General features: G+C 45.6%; 1 protein-coding gene across 2 annotated transcripts; it reads left to right on the top strand.

Annotated features, from left to right (window-relative positions):
- The first annotated feature begins 131 nt into the window (after positions 1 to 131).
- ppp1caa (protein phosphatase 1, catalytic subunit, alpha isozyme a) lies at positions 132 to 6,363 on the top strand. Of its 2 annotated transcripts, none has more exons than XM_047037742.1 (8): positions 132 to 284; positions 550 to 667; positions 3,864 to 4,004; positions 4,140 to 4,370; positions 4,466 to 4,570; positions 4,740 to 4,963; positions 5,184 to 5,318; positions 5,505 to 6,363. In XM_047037742.1, the coding sequence occupies exons 2-8, from the start codon at positions 613 to 615 to the stop codon at positions 5,619 to 5,621; spliced, it is 1,008 nt and encodes a 335-aa protein (XP_046893698.1). In that variant the 5' UTR covers positions 132 to 284; positions 550 to 612; the 3' UTR covers positions 5,622 to 6,363. The 2 variants fall into 2 exon arrangements, with proteins under 2 accessions (XP_046893698.1, XP_046893699.1); XM_047037743.1 differs by having other exon boundaries at positions 134 to 284; positions 3,873 to 4,004.
- Positions 6,364 to 19,494: the final 13,131 nt, after the last annotated feature.

Genomic DNA, 19,494 nt, shown 5'->3' with positions numbered 1-19,494 from the left:
AATCTCAACTCTCTTGACGTCATCCAAGTACAACTGTAGGAGGGGCACAAGTACTAAATCGACGTGTTTTGTAGCCTATTGGAGCGAAGTACTGGCCCAATGGGCATTGAGTAAATGTAAAGAAGACGCTTTGCCTTTACCTCCTTCTTTTCTTGGTTCCGAAAAACACGGCCCTTTTAAAGTTCCGCGGGGGAAGAGTGAGGGGGGCACTGAAATACGAAAGAAAAGGGACGAAATAGAGGAAAGGGAGTCCTGTCCTCGATTCACGGTTGTCAAATCAAAAGGTTTATTTCATATTCAAAATTCGTTTGTATCCCGTTGTTTGATCCTGTGTAGATAGAAAAGCTAGCCAGCTAGGATGAAGCTAGGAAGCTAGTTGGTATAAGCGGGATGGTGGCTGGCTGACCACTAGCTAGCTAGCTAGGTAGCAAATTGCTCCGCAAGCCAGGTCAGCCCTAGCGCCTGACTGTCATCAAATTTTTATTGATTGTGGAGAATATTGTTTGGTTATATCTTTGTTTTTCTCATGACCGATTTTTTTGGTTCTAGGTATCGAAGGATCAACGCGGAAAGGAGGTCTTGACTGCTTCACACACGACAGAAATACGTAAAATGGCGGAGCCGGACAAATTGAACATCGACTCCATAATTCAGCGTCTCCTGGAAGGTGAGAATTGATATCTTGTAATTCTACCATTACGTTGATTGAAGGAACTTATTTTGCAGTAAACAATAATGAAATGTGAGTGTATAACTAAAAGGTAATTAGATGCAGTAAATGCTATGTTTGATTTGTCGAGGCTAACATGAGAAATTTAGCACAAGCTAGCAACATCTGTGTTGCTCAACGCTTAGCTCAAACCGGAGCTACATCATCACCAAGCTCGCAGCCCTTCCCGGTTGCTTGTGTTCTCATAAAACAACTGTTAATGTAGTACCCTTCACAATTTGAATTCGTACTTTGCAAGGGACAATTAGATGTGTTTGTAGAGCCTTTTTAAAAAAGGCTGCAGTGAGATAGACTACGTTTAGGTCAGTCATGCCGCTTACTCGGGCCCCCTAGTAGGTTCATGAACGGCTCAGTTGTACGGTAACCTGATGTGTTGGGAGGGAATACCGTACGTAGGCCTAGCATTCTTAATATTTAAATATTATCTAAGACCGTCACACATGTAACAACCTCACAAACCAGGCATCATCTGGATATTATTTACATATATATACACACACACGCATACATACATAATTACATATGACCAAAGGACTTGGGACAAATTTATAAGTTACATAGGTCCTGTTATTATTGTCTACTGACAAGTTCGTCAAACCCTTCACTCAGGGAAATTGAGTGGTGGTTTTATATGGCTAAACAGGTTAGTTTAGTAGATATAGGTGTTAATTTCAGTTTAAAGAATAAATTAGGCAAAAACAGTGTAAACCCTTTTTGTTTTGCTCATACTGCTATCATGCTTCCATTTACAATCTATTGTATTCCTACAGGCGTATGCTGCCTTTCCCAGTTACTTTGACTTTGGGTCTGGAGCCGCCTGTTTTGTATACAAACTGTTTTACTTGGGCCGTGCTAATCTTGTCTGCCCAGCGAAGGAGAAAATAAACAAGCCAGATAATGGCAGTATTTCTATCTTATGTAATCTAGCTGACCTTTTTTTTTTCTTCCATCAAAGCGTGGTCACACACTGAATTTTTGTAATACATTGTAACGTTACTAAGGAATGGGTTTTATTCCTTTTAATACTAGCCAGTTTTCTCCTCAGTGGCTGAGTCAGTTTGCTGGGTACAGTCAGCTGATGAGGGAGGCAGTCGATAGTGCTGGGCCTTCCTAGGAGGTGTCTTCACCCGAGCATCTCTGAGGATGACAAGTCAGGATGGAGGGAACCAGGAAGTCCTAACCCTAAATAGAGGTTGAATCCAAATCAACCAAAACTAGAATCTGGTTTATTGACAAGTAGGTTTACACATCCAAGGAATTTTCTTTGGTAGGTGGTGCATAACAATTGATATAGTGTTATTAAACATTGTGCTTTGGCCATAAAAAAGGCTATGTCTGAAGCTACGTTTCCTCCCCGATTTTGACCGGTAAAGAAGTATTTTCATCTTAACCCACCACTGCCCCTCTCCCCCCTTGCCCTTGTCCCTTCTCTAAGTAGTGTTGTTCATTGGCCATGTGGCTAACTTTAGAGTAAGCTCTGTTGAGGCTTAGCCACCCATAATCCAGGTTTAAAGTGACCAAGGAGCACTACCCTATTTATACCTACTTTTCACTTGGGTCACAACCTCAAGCAGTCAAGGCCTGAATCAACCCAAACACTAATTAAGTTTTGCGTGGGTAAAAGCCCCTATCTCTAAATCATGGAAAGTGGCTACAAATAAGAGGGGTGTGTTTTGGATTAAGACTGACATTGTCATTAATATCTGTGTTTAATTAGGTTCCTTTGCCATCTAATGTTTCCTTTTGTGTAAATTTCACAAGTTTAATGGTCAGTGTGTCTGTCCTCACTTAGTGTGATTGAAGACTAAACCAATGAGCACTTACAAAATATTTGTTTTGTTTATCAATTTTTTAAGAATTTACAGTAAAATGTCTTGTCTTATGGTCCTTTTTTTGCAGGACTGCGTACAGTTGTATGTCAGGTAACCTTCACCTGGTGCAGCCAGCAGAACGTGCAGGCGAGGGGAAGGAATGAATTCTGTCATGACACAAACAAACCCAATTCCAAACTCCAATCTAACGCGGTCTTGCATAAGCCCACAGTACATGAGTCACTGAAATGCACGTACATTAGCTGCTATTCCCTTGCCTGGAACTTACCATGCATATGTAATTTTTTAACAGCAGTCATAGAGTGATTTGCTTGAATATGGATGAGCTTCAATCCCTGTCCCTGTCAAAGGTACTGTTGATGCTTTGGTCTGGGGTGAGGGCAGAAAGTGGAAGCCAAAGCAGGAAGTTATGTCACAAAAGCCTCAAAGCGTCCTTTCAATCAGAATCGTGCAGATGTTAAGACGTCAAGTGGAAAATCAGCTACAGGATAGGCCGGTGTACTTGTCTGTTGTAGACAAACAACTTGACTCTCGTATGTGCCTTTTTTGTTTTGTGATTACATTCTAAACTAAATAAGATTTATTTCTCTAAACTAAATACGATTTATTTCTCATTTCCCATTCTTGTGGTTTGGGTGTGAATGCAAAAAACACTTCCTCCACAAACCTGCTAGATTTTTGAAATGGCGTGAAGACACCGGAATGTTTGAAAGAGCAGGACAACGCCTAACCCAACGACGCCCATGTGACACTCCCAACACGTCACGCTAACTGTGCTCTGAAATGGAGTTGGCATGCCTTGATTCAATCTTGATAAGATGAAATCGAGGAAGTGTAGTCTGTTGTCGCCTATATCGTGTTTATTTGTCAGTGAGCAAGGCTGTGTTAACAGATGATGATCTGGTTGGATTAGGCGAAGGAAGGCATGCCTACCTGTACTAGGTCCACAGATTGACTCTGACGTAGCCTTAGCTTCAGAACGCTGGCCTTTAGTATCGATTGACATGGTACCGTGGACATAAAACAGTTTTTCAAACATTTAGTAATTTAGCAGACATTCTTATCCAGAGTGACTTACAGTAAGTACAGGGACATTCCCACTGAGGCAAGTTGGGTGAAGTGCCTTGCCCAAAGACACAACTTCATTTTGCACGGCTGGGAATCGAACCAGCAAACTTCTGATTGGTAGCCCGATTCCTAACCGCTCAGCCATCTGACATTCAGTGCTGTTGCTGTGTATTTCTCTGACCTGGGGTTGATGACACGGTGCGTGATGTTACCCTTGTTCTCCCTGTCTTCTGTTGGTACAGTTAAGGGCTCTCGGCCAGGCAAAAACGTTCAGCTGACAGAAAACGAGATCCGCGGTCTTTGTCTCAAGTCCCGTGAAATCTTCCTCAGCCAGCCCATCCTGCTCGAGCTAGAGGCACCACTCAAAATCTGCGGTGAGTTCTACAGGAAACTGGCAGCGGCTCGCCACTACCTACAGCGGCCTAGATGTTTTGAGTTGGGACATTGAATGCCAAGCAAAGCGTTATGCGTTTTTTTCAAGGTTTTGATCTTTGTGGTGCTCTCTGTAGGTGATGTCCATGGTCAGTATTATGACCTCTTGCGTCTGTTTGAGTACGGAGGCTTCCCCCCGGAGAGTAACTACCTGTTCCTGGGAGACTATGTGGACCGAGGGAAACAGTCCCTGGAGACCATCTGCCTGTTGCTAGCCTACAAGGTCAAATATCCAGAGAACTTCTTTCTGCTGCGCGGCAACCACGAGTGCGCCTCTATAAACCGCATTTACGGCTTCTATGATGAGTGTAAGTACAAGACCTCCTCCTGTGGCATACATTCACTACACACACATCATCATCATCCGGTTAACGGTTGTCCGTTGTGGAACCTCTTGTCCTAGGTAAGAGACGGTACAATATCAAGTTGTGGAAGACTTTCACAGACTGCTTCAACTGCTTGCCTGTGGCTGCCATCGTAGACGAGAAGATCTTCTGTTGTCACGGAGGTGGGTGGCGACGAGGCTATGATGCTCTTGTTTTATCTGGTATCACCCGGCAACGTCTGTCCGTTGTCGATTGGTGGGTGATAGAATTTATAATTGAGCTGAGTCACTCTGTTATAAATGGTTGTGTGTGTGTGTGTGGCTCATCACGTGTTTGGTGTTTCTTACCTAGGCCTGTCTCCGGATCTCCAGTCCATGGAGCAGGTACGCAGAGTAATGCGCCCCACAGACGTGCCCGACCAGGGCTTGCTGTGTGACCTGCTGTGGGCCGACCCAGACAAAGATGTCCTGGGATGGGGCGAGAATGACCGTGGAGTCTCCTTCACATTTGGGGCAGACGTGGTGGCCAAATTTTTGCACAAGCACGATATGGACCTTATATGCAGGGCACATCAGGTAAAGGCTGCTGGGATAACAAATATTGGGTCAGATTGAGCTACTTCTCTCTCGCTCTGTCTCTCGTTCTGTCTCTCGTTTTGTCTCTCGTTTTGTCTCTCGCTCTCTCTCGTTCTGTCTCTCGTTCTCTCTCTCTCTCGCTCTCGCTCTCTATCGCTCTCGCTCTCTCACTTTCACTCTCTCTCTCTCGTGTTTTTAAACCACCCATCCTTGTCCATAGGTCGTAGAAGATGGCTACGAGTTCTTTGCAAAGAGACAACTTGTTACCCTGTTCTCGGCTCCTAACTACTGTGGGGAGTTTGACAACGCTGGTGCCATGATGAGCGTGGACGAAACCCTCATGTGTTCCTTCCAGGTATGCAGAAATCTTAGCGTTTCAGCCGTAGCCTGGAAGTTTCCCTGCTGCTTTCACTTCCTCGCATGCTCATTCCGTCACTGTCATGCTCTCTCTTGTCAACTTAAGCATACCTGTTTAGTTTCAGTCTGTTGTGGTGAATGTCTCTTGCAGCGTTGTATAAAGACGAGACTCTTTGTGCCCTAGATTCTCAAGCCAGCCGACAAGAAGCTGTACTCTTACGGAGGAGGCGGCGGTATGGGGTCTGGAAGACCTGTCACTCCGCCAAGAAATTCAGCCAAGGGCGGAAAAGCCAAGAAATAACAGCCCCTGAACCTCTCTCCCCACCTCAGCCACCCCTGTCACCCCATACTCTTCCTCTACCTTCCCACTTCTTGTTCCCTCTTCACCAAACAGCAACATAGCAAACAGTACCCAGGGTTCAGTCCTGTTTTTTTCTCTCTAAAACTACTGTTTTTAACTGTATGAATGCGTGAGAGAGGGGGTTTGTTGTACTGTGTGTGTGTGTTCTCTCCCTTTCTCCTGCTCTGTTATCCTGTCACTTGATGATGATGAAACTGGCCCTTCCTTTCAGTGGTGCACATGCACACGCAGACGCTGAGGAGGAGAAGGGGGAGGGTGGGGGGGAGGATCGGGGAAGGTGTCTACTGTGTATGTTAAGGCCCTGCACTGTTTTAATGCTAAACACAAGCTTTTGTATATCCTGTTTGAGAGGTTTGTGTGTATGTGTGAGTGTGTGTATGTGGGGTAAAGGGGAGGGGGGGTGGAGTTGCACGGTCATATGGTAACGGCATGCGCCACGTCGAGCACAGGTGGATAAGTGCAGATGGATTCTTGAGTCGATGGATTCACTTGGAGCAAGCAAGGTGGACACAGTTTTCTTTTTCTTTCCCTTTTGAAAACCAATGATTTGATAACACAATCGTGGATGTGAAATAGTTTTGCTTTTTTTTCTTTTTTTTTTGTAGAGGATTCAAAAACAAACGGTTTGAATTTAGTCTATTTGGAAGTCATTGATTAAATAAAGAGAACCATTTATTTGAAATTTGCCATCATATGTTTCACTGTCTTTACCTCACCATTGCTTTTCAGTAGATGTGCATTGCTGAGTTCTTAACCAACTGTCATCCCTACTTGCTCCTGTTTGTCTTAAAGGTTAAAACTAAAAGTTAGATGTGGGCTGTCAGTGACTAAGAAATACCCTTTCTCTGCTGTGTTTCAGGATCTTTTCTATTATCCTTTTTTCAATGACATTTTGTCTGGTCCCCTTTCCCCACCCCTCTTCTCTCACTGCCCTTTCATAGTCACTCTTTTTTTTGGTTTACTATAAGAACTTTGTACCTCGACTTTGACCACTATGCTTCTGCTTCAACCCAGTTATTTAAGTTTCATGTGAAAAGAGATGATGCTCAACAACTTAAGACTGCATTCATGGTCATTTTATTTGCAAGGTTTTACCTTTTTGGGCAAGAGACCCCAGGTTTCGCACTAAATGAACTGAAGGTGCATCTCAAACTTGCCATTGCGTCAGTACTACAGGATTCATGGGCGCAGGACTGACGTTTCACTAGCCCTTCTGATGGGTACTATACAGCAGCTGGTATAGATCTAACTGATTGAGTGGTGGTATGTTGATGACTTGAGAATTGCAAAAGAGATGATGTACTTGGGGGGGCAGGCATCAGTAATTAATGAATCATAAACGGGTGGTAAATCATATTCGATAGAATAAAGGAGTAACTTTTAAAGTCGTGCTGGATATGTTGTTCAGACCAATTAAAATGACCTCTTGTTTCATACAATGCTTTAAGATTAAGATCTAGAAGTCTAATGTAGAACATCTGCAATGGTAGTAAATGCGTAAAAGCAAGCTTGACTAAGACGTTATAATGGAACTATTTGTTTTCCTGTTTATCAAAGTTATTGATAAATGACATTGAAAGATTTTTGCAGGCCTTAGTAATGCTGTCCCGAAGAAATATCGCTTAAAATCCGGTTCACTCCCATCCCTTTTCATATAGCTGTAAAAACGTTATGCTTGCAACCTTGGTCTTTATAGGTATTTTTTGTTATTAGAACAATTATGAATATTGTTAAGCGTAACACCAACAATCTGCTATAATTATAAACATAAATCTTTCTTTTGATGTTATGTTTTTACTGACAATTAGGGCAATATAGATACTGCGAGCTTAATGATGTGAAATGTTTTTGTTTTTTAATAAATCAGGGACGTTTCCTCCATGCACTGTTGCTGGATAGTAGCCAACAGGCTTTCAAGCTGTCATATAGATGAGCAAATAAAGAACAGAAGAAAATCTAAAGAATGCTATTTTTTATTTGTTTAAGTTGTTTTCAAACCAATCACAAAATCGTAGAAGTCTATGTAACCGGGTAGAAAATAAAATGTTGAATTTGTACACCCTTGTGTTGGTCTTCATCACAGAGGTTCTTGGCTACTTTGTCCTGTGCAGCCTTTAGCCCAGTGGTTCTCAACCCTTGTCTTCAGAGAACCCCTTCCCTGCATCTTTTAGATCAGTGGTTCTCAACCCTGTCCTCAGGGACCCCCTGTCCTGCTTGATTTAGATGTTTCTTGGCTCCAACACACCTGATTCAAATGCATTTTTCGTTAACAGGCTTCTACAGAGCTAGATAACAACCCATTTATTTGAATCAGGTGTGTTGGAGCAGGAAAACATGCAGGACAGGGGTCCCTGAGGACCAGGGTTGGGAACCACTGTTTAGCCATATCAGTGAATAATATTGAATATGTTGTGCTCCATCTGTTTCTTTCACCTGGGATATGATTATGTTATGACTGTCAAAAATAACTGTTAAGTAGGCATTAAAGACATGGAGCTGCTTTCTTCCTAATCAGGAATGTTAGGAATGATTATTGGTCTTGAAGCGAACCTCCTGTAACTCTCCTCCTCATTAGGCATTTTCCATTTTAATCAACAAATTATAAAGCTTTGTAGTATACGCTGATCCCTGACAGGTGAAGTGAATAACACTGATAATCTCGTTACGGCACCTGTCAGTGGGTGGGATATAGAGATGAAAGTGAACATTTTGTTGTCAAAGTTGACGTGTTGGAAGCAGGAAAAATGGGCAAGGATTTGAGCGCCTTTGACAAGGGCCACATTTTGATGGCTGGACGACTGAGCCAGAGCTTCTCCAAAACTGCAGCTCTTGTGGGGTGTTCCCGGTCTGCAGTGGTCAGTACCAGAGCCATAGAAAAATGGCTTTTCTATGTCTCTGGTCAGTACCTACTATCCACACATTGCTTTTTGTCCACCACACATTTGCCAGCAGATGGCGCTGTTGGGCAACACCCGGACAGCTCAGACCTCTTCTGCTATAAAGTCTTGCTGGTGCTAATGTGTTTCTCGACTCAATGACCGCTAGTCTCTGTTTACAGCTGCTACCGAGCTACTAGAAAGCCTGATCTGATCAAGACCTATCTGCAAGTGATGATTTGATTCGGCTTATGTCCACATAGAGACAAAGCCCCTATGAAACCCACCATTCATGCCTGTTAGCTGTAGCTAGCGTTTCTGGATCTGAACCCGCTCTGTCAAACTACACTGGGAAGCAAGCATTCAAACTAATGGACCCGTCTGTTACCATGGTTACCCCGTAGCGATACAGAAGCGATGCGTTCCACACGCTCGCAGATACACACTAAAAAAGAGTCATTGGCTTTTGAGAGATGTGGAATGTGTGTCTGTGTGAAGAAGGACTGTACTGCTTACATCTGCTCACTCCCTCGAGAATGGAATCTCTGGATCCGTCTCTTCTCGTTCTTCTTTATTTTGTCGTCTGTCTGAGTGTCAACCCAGAGATGGACTGACTCATTGACTCGTTGTACACAGTGGTAATCCGATTTAGCCCAACTGGAGGGTTTGGGCAGCACAGACAAGGCCTTGTTGAGTCTGAGCAGAGCCCAGCTCGGCATCACACTGCTGGGCATTGTTTGGTGGGCTGTTAGGACCAGGGCTGGAGGATTCCCATCTGGGTAAGGCCTTCTGAGGTTCTCACATCTGCCAGATCCAGACAAAGCCTCATAGAAAGTCGAGTTTCACTCTCAAGACATGTCTCTGTCGGGCTGATGTGGTCTGGCATAAATGAAGAGTTGTGGCTGGGGTTGAAGTTGAAAAGGCAGACTGTCTGTTCTTCCATCCATCCAATTCCTTTCTCCCTCCCTCCCTCTCCCTCCCCACCCCTGGTTCTAGAGAGTGGGTCTGTCTGGGATGTTATGAGACTCCATGTGTGTAAAAGACTTTCCTGCCTCAAAACCGTTGTGTTTCCTTCCGTATCGCTTGTCGCCTACAGCTAAGCTCTCAAGACGCAGCACAGACAGTTCTCTGCTTACAAGTTTGGCTGACATGGTAAGGACTACTTCAAACACGTTCTTAACTGTCTATATTTGTAATTTAATTATGATAGTAGTGTGTCACAAGCAGGCATTTGTTTTGCGGTGACGGATTAGAGTGAAAGATCTCATCTGTAACATGACTGATGGTGTTGACATCAGTGTTGCTCTCTTAGCTAACTCACATCTTCATCCTTATCTTCCTCGTATATTACCAGTCCTGCCATTTTTTTTTTCTTTCTTTTTCCGGTTCTTTCTTCTCCTTTGCCTTGCTCTCCACCTCCTGCTCCTCCTTTGCCCTCGTCCCTCCTTCCTCCAGCTCTGTTGCTGCCTGCTTTTACATTTACATCACATTTAGTCATTTAGCAGACACCCTTATCCAGAGCGACTTACAGTAAGTACAGGGACATTCCCCCCTGAAGCAAGTAGGGGGAAGTGCTTTGCCCAAGGACACAACGTAATTTGCACGGCAAGGAATCGAACCGGCAACCTTCTGATAAATATCCCGATTCCCTAACCGCTCAGCTATCTGACTCCCTGCTTTTCTTTTCATCTCCTTCCAGTCCACCTGCCCTTCCTCGGCTCCCAATCTCCCTCAAAGCAGAGAAGACTTTGTCAGAGAAGGTGTACATTGTTTATCTCCATGTTGGTTATTCAGATAGAGGGACAGAGTTCACAGCTCGATCAATGTCCTCTCGACTTTCTACTCCTCCAGTCTCCCCTTCGCCCTGTCTTCTTTTCACTCATCCGCTCCTCCTTTCTACCTTCCACCTGTTCTACAATCCTCTCCTTACTCTTCCTGTCTCTCCTCCACCTGTTCTACAATCCTCTCCTTACTCTTCCTGTCTCTCCTCCACCTGTTCTACAATCTTCTCCTTACTCTTCCTGTCTTTCTTACACCTGTTCTACAATCGTCTCCTTACTGTTCCTTTCTACCCTCACCCAGAAAGGTGATCTGGGTCATTCTCTCCTTGTAATGATTGCTTCTCTTCCAGTGCAGTTTCTTCATATCCTAAAGCCACGTAGCTATAACACTGTTTAGAATATTTCTTGATAGACTCATGAAAGCTGCGATGCTTAGTGCGTGCTTTGAAGGGACTCAATTTAACCTCCTTTATTTTGGATTTAGCAAAAAAATGCTTTGTAGTGTCAATATTTGGCTCATTGTTGTGTTAAACCTGAAAATAATCGTGAATTCAGCTGAAAAGCATGGTGGGACATTTACATTTACATTTTACATTTATTCATTTAGCAGACGCTTTTGTCCAAAGCGACTTCCAAGAGAGAGCTTCACAAAGTGCATAGGTCACTGATAATAACAACAAGATAGCCCCACAGCATTGCGGGTAGTCAAAAACAAGAAGTACATATTGTGGACAACCAAAAAATAGTGCTAAAGGGAAGAAACCATAAGAGCATGTAGTTAAACAAGTTAAAATTACACAACATTGATCTCTAAGTGCAGGTGTACCTGTAGGAAAGCAATAAAAATAGGATTAACTAAAAAAAGAAGAATACAACAGTTTAAATCAGCTACCACTAACCAACAAGAGCAACAGTCTAAGCAAGAGTCATTGTGAACCTTGAGGAAACTAGCGTTGGATTCAGCAAACCATTCCTAAGTACCATTGTACTCCCGGAACAAGTGCGTCTTGAGCCTTCTCTTGAAGGTGGAGAGACAGTTAGGAGACAGTTAGGGGACATTAGGATGTCTTTTGTTGGCATGGTTGAATAGAGTCTTTGATCAACTAAATCTCTTGAAATGACTCACCTATAACACAGTGCAGCTATTTGTATTATTTCCATTGTCAGTTCATTCGAAAATGAGGTAATTCTCTCCTTCCCAACAGCTAGGAGCTAGACACCCCCATCTGTGAGAATATATCAGTGCTGTCCAGTCATCTTTTGGGGGAATTATGAGTGTGTGTTTTGAAAATTCCCGTCTCAAACCGTACCGCCAACCCTACAGAGACACTAGGCCTTTGAGACATTCCTGGATCGAATCCCTGCCGGGTTGAGAACTAAGCCCTGTCGTTAATGTGGAGAGGAACCAGTGCTAGTGCATTCTGGGTATTCATAGGAGGGTGAGGTGGAGGGTCCTGTTATCCTGGGGCCTGCAGTGGAGGATTGTGGGAGTTTGGCAGAGAAATCAGCAGGATATGAGGGTTCTCAGGATTCCGTGAAGGCTCGGACGCCGTCACGCTTTTCCTACCCCGCTGCTGGTTGCCACGGGGATCTGTGAAATGGTTCGGCTTGGAGGGGAGGGATGAAGATTAGGATGATATGGATCCCCTGATAAGGATCTTTAATTTACATTTCCCTGGGCGGAACAATTAGCTAACGATTCATGTCGCAGGTAACAGGCAAAACAGTTCATTTATGTGCCATGGTTCAATCAGTGTGCGTGTCCTCACATTCTTTATTCATCATTATTCTTCATGTGAACACAGGGTTCGGATGATTGAGGTTCACCCTGTGTTTAAAGGCAGCTATAAACTGTGGCGTTGTCATAGTGTGTGTGTTATCTAGAGTTAATGGCCTGTCTGAGGGAAGTCAAAGAGCTGATCTATTGCAGCTTAAGATGGCCAAGGCTGAGCCTCTGTCTGTAGTAGTCACTGTGAAATCTAAGGCCAGAGCTTCAAATCAGTGTGTATGTGTGAACCAGTTACTCAAAACAAGGAAAACAGAGTGGGTGGAAGAGTGAGAGGGGGAGAGGAAGAGAAAAACGAGAAAGAGAGAGAGAGAACAGGGGTCGCGAAACAGGGAGAGTGAAGTAGAGAGACAGGGAGAGGGAGGAAAAAAAGATAGGGAAAAGGATAGATAGAGGAATCCCTTTTATGTTACACTTCAAAGGAGTGAATCCTCCTACGCTGGCATGACACTCTGGCTTCACTGTAGAACACAGGATCCCTCTGCTTTATCATTCCACCAGCATCCTCACGCTCCTCCCCTCCCTCCCTCCCTCCCTCCCTCCCTCCCTCCCTCCCTCCCTCCCTCCCTCCCTCCCTCCCTCCCTCCCTCCCTCCCTCCCTCCCCGCCTCTTCCCTCCCTCCATCATTTGTCCCCTATCCCCCCTCCCTCCATCCCCTCTCCCCTATCCTCCATTTTCCCTCCCTCCATCCCCTCTCCCCTATACTCCCGTCTCCCTCCCTCCATCCCCTCTCCCATAGCCTCCCGTCTCCCTCCCTTTATCCTTTCACCCCGATTCCCTCTTCCTGCCTCCATAATCTCCTTCCATCCTCACTCCTCCTCTCTTCCTGCAACTCCTCCTTCCTTTCTTGTCCCCTATAACTTTCTTTCCCTTTATTGAGCTTGACTGGTGCTATAGAATTTATGTTCTTCTCCATTTTTCATTCCAACCCTCCCTCTTCCTTCACTCTCTTTTCACTTCACCTCATCCCTTCCCTCCCTCCCTCAAACCTCCTCTCTTCCCCCCTGAATGGAGTACAGAGAGGTCCTGGTGAGATGTGCAGCACCCTGCTGAGTTAGAAAAGTTCAGCAGTGCCTCTCTTTCTCTCTCTCTCTCTCCCCCTCCCTCCTGCCTTTCTCCTCTCCCATCTCCAGCTCACCACTCGCTCTGTTCACCTGCCTCCTCCTCCCTCTGTGTCACTTCAGCAGTTTTTCTCCTCTCCTTCCATCTCTCTATCCTCCATCCTCTTCCCTCTCTCATCCTTCTCTGTTCCCTCCCCAGCAGGACATTTCTGTCAGGATCAGAAGCCCTTAAAGACAGACTCCAGGCTGCCTCTAATACTGAACACCTCTGCTGCCTCTAATACTGAACACCTCTGCTGCCTCTAATACTGAACACCTCTGCTGCCTCTAATACTGAACACCTCTGCTGCCTCTAATACTGAACACCTCTGCTGCCTCTAATACTGAACACCTCGGCTGCCTCTAATACTGAACACCTCGGTTGCCTCTAATACTGAACACCTCTGCTGCCTCTAATGTTGAACACCTCTGCTCTCTCTAATACTGAACCACACCCCAGTCTCACCTTGCGCATTGGAGATGTTATTAAACAACCCACAGAAAAGGATGCCCATGAAGTCTGCAGTGGTTCTGTGTGTGCGTGTGTGTGTGTGTATGTGTGTGTGTGTGTGTGTGAGCGAGTTTGTGTCTGATTCTGTGTGTGTGTGCATGTGAATATCGGTTTGTGTGTGTGTGTGTTTAGAGACTCCTGCGTGCGGCTGATAAGGTTTGAGGGACAGTTTATTTACCCAGGTGAATGATGGATCATCTCCCTGAATGGGGCCCCACCATGCAGCCGTACTCGAATGAGGAAATGCTTTGTCAGCTGGGGAAGCAGCCGCATTGTTAAAGCACCACAGTCAGAAGGGCAACGGTTACATTTGTTAGTAAACAGCTGCTTACTATTATATGGTGTAAAATGGCTGTTACAGCTTTATACTGAGTGGGACATCCCTTAAGGACGCCTCTGAAGTGGAATATTTCCTGACTGAATCAACTTAACGAACTTGTACCTAATTAGAACAGATTCTTCTTACACAACTAAATTGTGTGCGTGTGATTGTGGCTGAAGGTGAGCGTGTATGTTTACACGTGTGTGTGTGTGTATGCATGCGTGTTTGCAGGACAAACTGTAATCATGGAGAGAAAATCACTCACAAGAAGCACTAATTGGCAACATTAGAGTAAATCTCCTCTCCAACCACATGTGGAGATCCAGTTAAATGTGCTTCAGATGTGTTGCAGAGAGCTCAGGCAAACAGTGACACTGCAGACTGACTGGATCCAATCTGTATTCTCAGTGAACGGTCACATGTCGTGCAGCATCCATCATGAGATGGCATGAGCTCGACTGGAACTAACCGGGCTCCTTTAGTCTATATCACTGTGTCTGGTGTGTCTGGTGTGTCTGTGTGTCTGTGTGTCTGGTGTGTCTGGTGTGTCTGGTGTGTCTGTGTGTTGAAGACCGAGGTGTGTTCTGACATGAAATTTGTAGTGACATGAGAGGTGTCTTTGGGTGGGTGTGTGTGTGTGCTTTGACATTTGTGGTGACTTGTGAGGTGTTTGTGTGTTTGTGACAGAAGCCTGTGGCTTGCAGCCCTTCCCCAGGAACATCAGCAGAGCCAGACGGTGGCCCCCTGCCCCCCCTGGCCCCCACAGCCCTCCTGCCCCCCACAGCCCTCCTGCCCCCCACAGCCCTCCTGCCCCCCACAGCCCTCCTGCCCCCCACAGCCCCCCTGCCCCCAGGAGGGAGAAGCTACACCTCCTTTGAAGGTCGCTGTGACTACATCCACAGCTCCAGCAAAGGTAAGACAGACCTGCGGCTCCCACGCTTTCATGTACACTCTCCATAACTTGTGCTCTTGCACACTCACTGTCTACCAAGTCACTACAGATTCAAGTCAAAGCATATGATTTCATAATGCCCCACATTCACATACATACACCCACATATTCATATACATGTCAACCTTTCAAAACTTTTATTTGTTAAACTTTTTTCCCCACACGTGACACAAAAACGTTTTCTGGTATTTGTGAAACTTTTTTTTGATTTTTTTTCTTCAAGCTTTTGAAACCCGCTAGTTCAGAACCATGACGATGGGATGCGCATCCCATTGTGATCATCGCCAGCGGCAACAGAGAAAAGACAAACAGGGAAACCAAGCTGTGTTGATGAAGGTTAATGGATGATAATAATCATCATAAGAAGGCCTAGTTACCATGTAGAATATGCAGATTCTGTGTAGTTTCCATTTGATTTGACACTTTTTTTTGTTGGAAAATATTTGTTCAATCTTTCAAAACTTTCACAAAACGACAAAAGTGTCCAACCTTTCGAAAGGTTGAACAAAAAAACGCTGTTAACTGCTGTTCATACACTTTCACAATATCTCCTTCACTCCAACCAAATATACCGTACCAGTTATCCCACCCCCCCCGTAAATGTAACCCTTCAGTTTTCCAAATACTTGAAAATATGAATAATCAACAGGTTCCTTCTCCAGGTTACAGCCAGAGCCCATCTCAGTGGTGTGTGATCTGATGAGAGGGGAGTGAAAGGGACACAGCATCACCAACTCTCTCTGTGTTCCGTTTGGATACCATAGTATCCACATCTGCCTCCAGGCAATACGGACTCAGAGGACTCATTACTATCACAAGTCAGACAAACACACAGATTCAGAGTAATTTACTCACTCAATCGCACACACACACACACACACACACACACATGCACGCTTCATGTGGGGTGGGTGGCATTGGGGATGGATTGCAGTTTCTAGTATTTTTCCATGATAATATAATTATCCCCAACATGAGGCATTTCCGGGGCTCTCTTGGTCGGCGTTGCCAGGTCTTCAACCCCCAAACCCCCTCTCTGTGCTAACATGGGAATAACCCTGTTTACCGCACTGGAGACTTAGAACTGTGTGAAGAAGCAGGACAAATAAGATGAAAACATTTGATACTGATTCTTATCAGCTGTGTGTGTGTCTGTGGTTTGTTTGGTCTGAGGGCATGTGTGTGTGTGTGTGTGTGTGTGTAGAGGGGTGTACTGGTGTGTGTGTGTTTATTGTGGGAGGGTTCCAGAAGGAGCACCTAGTTCCCAGAGGACTGGGCTCCCAACATACACCAGCACAGCTCTCTGGCAAAGGCCTGCACCTTGGCACACACACACACACACACAAACACATGTATACTCACACATTCACACACCCACCCACACACAGTAGTGAGCACATGAAACACCCAGGGCTATTTCTACATGCTGCATGGCCATATGCTACAGTACTCTGTATTATTCTGCAGTCTGGGCCTGGATTTATGACTGTAATCATTATCCCGCTACTGTAATCAGTGATGCTGTTATTCATGTTGGCCACTCAATCATTATAGCCTTGCAATCTCCGTGGTACTCCATAACCACCGGGTGCTACGCTAGCTGTATGCACTGTGCATTCAGACTATGTTCAGACCCCTTTCACTCTCTACACATTTGACACATCACAGCCTTACTCTGAAAGAGATCCTATCCATTGTATTTTTTCTCCTCTATTGACCCAAAATTCCCCACAATGACAAAGCATTTGGAATTTATTTCAATAACTGAAATACCACATTGACATTTAGTGTTTGTCACTAAGGCCTTCGTTACTTATTGATGTGACCTGATCAGTCCTTCAGGGACATTTATCACAAAACTTGGGTTCCAAACCACCTCTGCTACATGACCCATCAGTCCAAGCCTTGGTTGTCATCCAGATGAATATGCTGTGTGATTACAGAGACATCCTGGGTTCAACCCTCCAACCCTCCTACCCCCACCAGAGGCCCCTCGACCCTCTCTGGAGCCCCCACCAGCAGCCCATCACCAGGACCCAGGATCTTCACAGGTATTCAGGTGCTCTGCTTGCACCCAACACCAGATAGGCATTAATGTATTCATTTAGCAGACACTTCTGTCTGTCTCTCTCAACCTTAATGTCTGAGTCCTGTCTGTCTGTCTGTCTGTCTGTTTGTTTCTCATTCCAGATCATTCTGTCTCCCCGCTTACACACCTTCAGACCAAGAGGGGTATGGTCGGAAGCACGACAACTTTATCCTAACGTCTCACACACAAGGGTGGATCAAAACCCAACTCCCTGTCAATCATCCGCTCTGTGTCTCTGTAGAGAGCGGTTGCCAAGGCAGCAGAGGCCCGGCTCCCGCTCCTGACGTGGCCCTACGGAGGCCCATCATGGACAAACAGGTAGTTCACACACAAACAGATCTTGGTGGTACAAATAGGGTGTGCTTGATTTGCGTCTCTTTACTGCCTCATCTCTACTGCCTCTGCTGCTTTCTCTCTACTGCCTGTCTTTGCTCTCTCCTGAGGGTAAATAGGTGGACGTACAAACCAATCTATGTACAGCAGCTGTTGGTTAATACGACTTCTACTTTTACTCCCTCTACTGCCATTTCTCTACTGACTCTAATCCCTCCCCTCTACTGCCTCTAATGCCTCTCCTTCTGTCTCTCTACTACTTTCCTGCATCCACTGCCTCTACTCCCTCTATTGACTCCCTTCTACTGCCTCTATTGCCTCCTCTCTACAGCCTTGTGTCTGCGTCCTCTCTACTGCCTCAGTAGTTCTAGATTAAGCCTGGTTCTAGATTAAGCCTGGTTCTAGATTAGGCCCGGTTCTAGATTAGGCCCGGTTCTAGATTAGGCCTGGTTCTAGATCACACATTTTCCCAGACACCGATTGCAACCTTTTTCCTGGACTTGGCACAGGTTGATATTCTTAGCCATAACCGTACGTCCAGTCAAGTCCAGTCCAGCATAATCCAGTCCAGTCTGGTCCAGTATAACCCAGTCCAGTCCAAGCCAATCCAGTCTGGTTCAGTCAGATCCCATCCAGCCCACATGACCAGGCACCAGTCATGTGGGGACAGATCCTATCGCTAGCACATACAACACAGGAGAACAGAGTAGCTGTACAGGCAGACAGACCTGGGCCATATAGGAAGATATTTAGAGCAGAAACACACACAGACATTCGCACACATACACACACACACACACACACACACAGGCATATATGCATATACACACATACTCCAGGGCTCGTCAGTTGCTGAGAGGAAGCCAGCCAGAGAGTCATCTCATATTGGGAGCTCTGGGAGGTCTGGGTCTGGGCCAAGAGGCTGGCCAGATCGGATCACCGTAGCCCAAACTAGAGCCTGGATCTGGGCTCGATCAGAGCGACAGGACTGGGTTGAATTGTGAAGGCTGGAGCATCCTTGAAGGGCTGGGCTGGTCGGGAAGGCTGGAGACATCTTTAGGGATGTTCTGCGCAACCAAGGTGAGAGATAAGCTTGAAGATGTTTTTAGGGTTTTGCTTTGTGTGAGAAAGACTGGGAGGAAACGGGGGGGGAGAGAAAATCAGAGAGCGAGAAAGAGAGAGAGATGGACATGGACAGACACAGGGAGAGAAGGAGAGAGACAGACACAGGGAGAGATGGACATGGACAGACACAGGGAGAGAAGGAGAGAGACAGACACAGGGAGAGATGGACATGGACAGACACAGGGAGAGAAGGAGAGAGACAGACACAGGGAGAGAAGGAGAGAGAGATGGACATGGACAGACACAGGGAGAGAAGGAGAGAGACAGACACAGGGAGAGATGGACATGGACAGACACAGGGAGAGAAGGAGAGAGACAGACACAGAAAGAGAGACATTGAGGGAGGGAAGGTAGAGGAGAAGGCTGAGAGAGAGAGATGGAGACAGTGTTGTTGTCTCAGTTTGTGCTGGTCTACGCAGGTAAAGGTGGAGCAGGGCTGTGCTCCCTGGAGCGTTTGTGCTTGTGCTAGATAGCTACTCGGCTCCGGACTGCGTGTGTGTGTGTGTGTTTACTGTGTGAGAGTGTTTGCCTGATGCCTCTGGTGGAAATGAAAATCAAAAAAATATATATCAAGAAATGAAAACAGTGGGGCTGGAGCAATGCGCATGGCAAACACTGCACACAACCACACACACAATTTCTGGTGCCCTTTCACCGACATACAGTACCTAAACAAATGTTTTAGATGCACCCATTAACACTTTTACAGATATGTACTGTACACAATGTGTACCTTTTAGAGTTTTAAAAACACACGCACACACATTTCTTAAGAGCTAACCTTATTACTGCTCACAAACACACACACACACACACACACACAGCGTCATCCCACAGTCTGCTCGTTGGCAGGGAGGGTGTGTTTTCCTCCGCCTCTCCTCCTCTCCCGCCTCCCCCTCTTTTTCTCACTCTCCTCTCTTCCAGCCTCCAGTTTTGTA

This window comes from Hypomesus transpacificus, chromosome 17 (assembly GCF_021917145.1).
Source record: "Hypomesus transpacificus isolate Combined female chromosome 17, fHypTra1, whole genome shotgun sequence".
NCBI classification, from domain to species: domain Eukaryota; kingdom Metazoa; phylum Chordata; class Actinopteri; order Osmeriformes; family Osmeridae; genus Hypomesus; species Hypomesus transpacificus.
This window is presented reverse-complemented; position numbering and strand designations above follow the sequence as displayed.

Excerpts from the sequence above, each read along its gene's own strand:
- ppp1caa (XM_047037742.1), top strand. The coding sequence starts at position 613 with ATGGCGGAGCCGGACAAATTGAACATCGACTCCATAATTCAGCGTCTC. Across the intron at positions 4,571-4,739 it reads GATCTTCTGTTGTCACGGAG|GCCTGTCTCCGGATCTCCAG; the intron begins GTGGGTGGCGAC and ends TTTCTTACCTAG. Across the intron at positions 4,964-5,183 it reads TTATATGCAGGGCACATCAG|GTCGTAGAAGATGGCTACGA; the intron begins GTAAAGGCTGCT and ends CCTTGTCCATAG.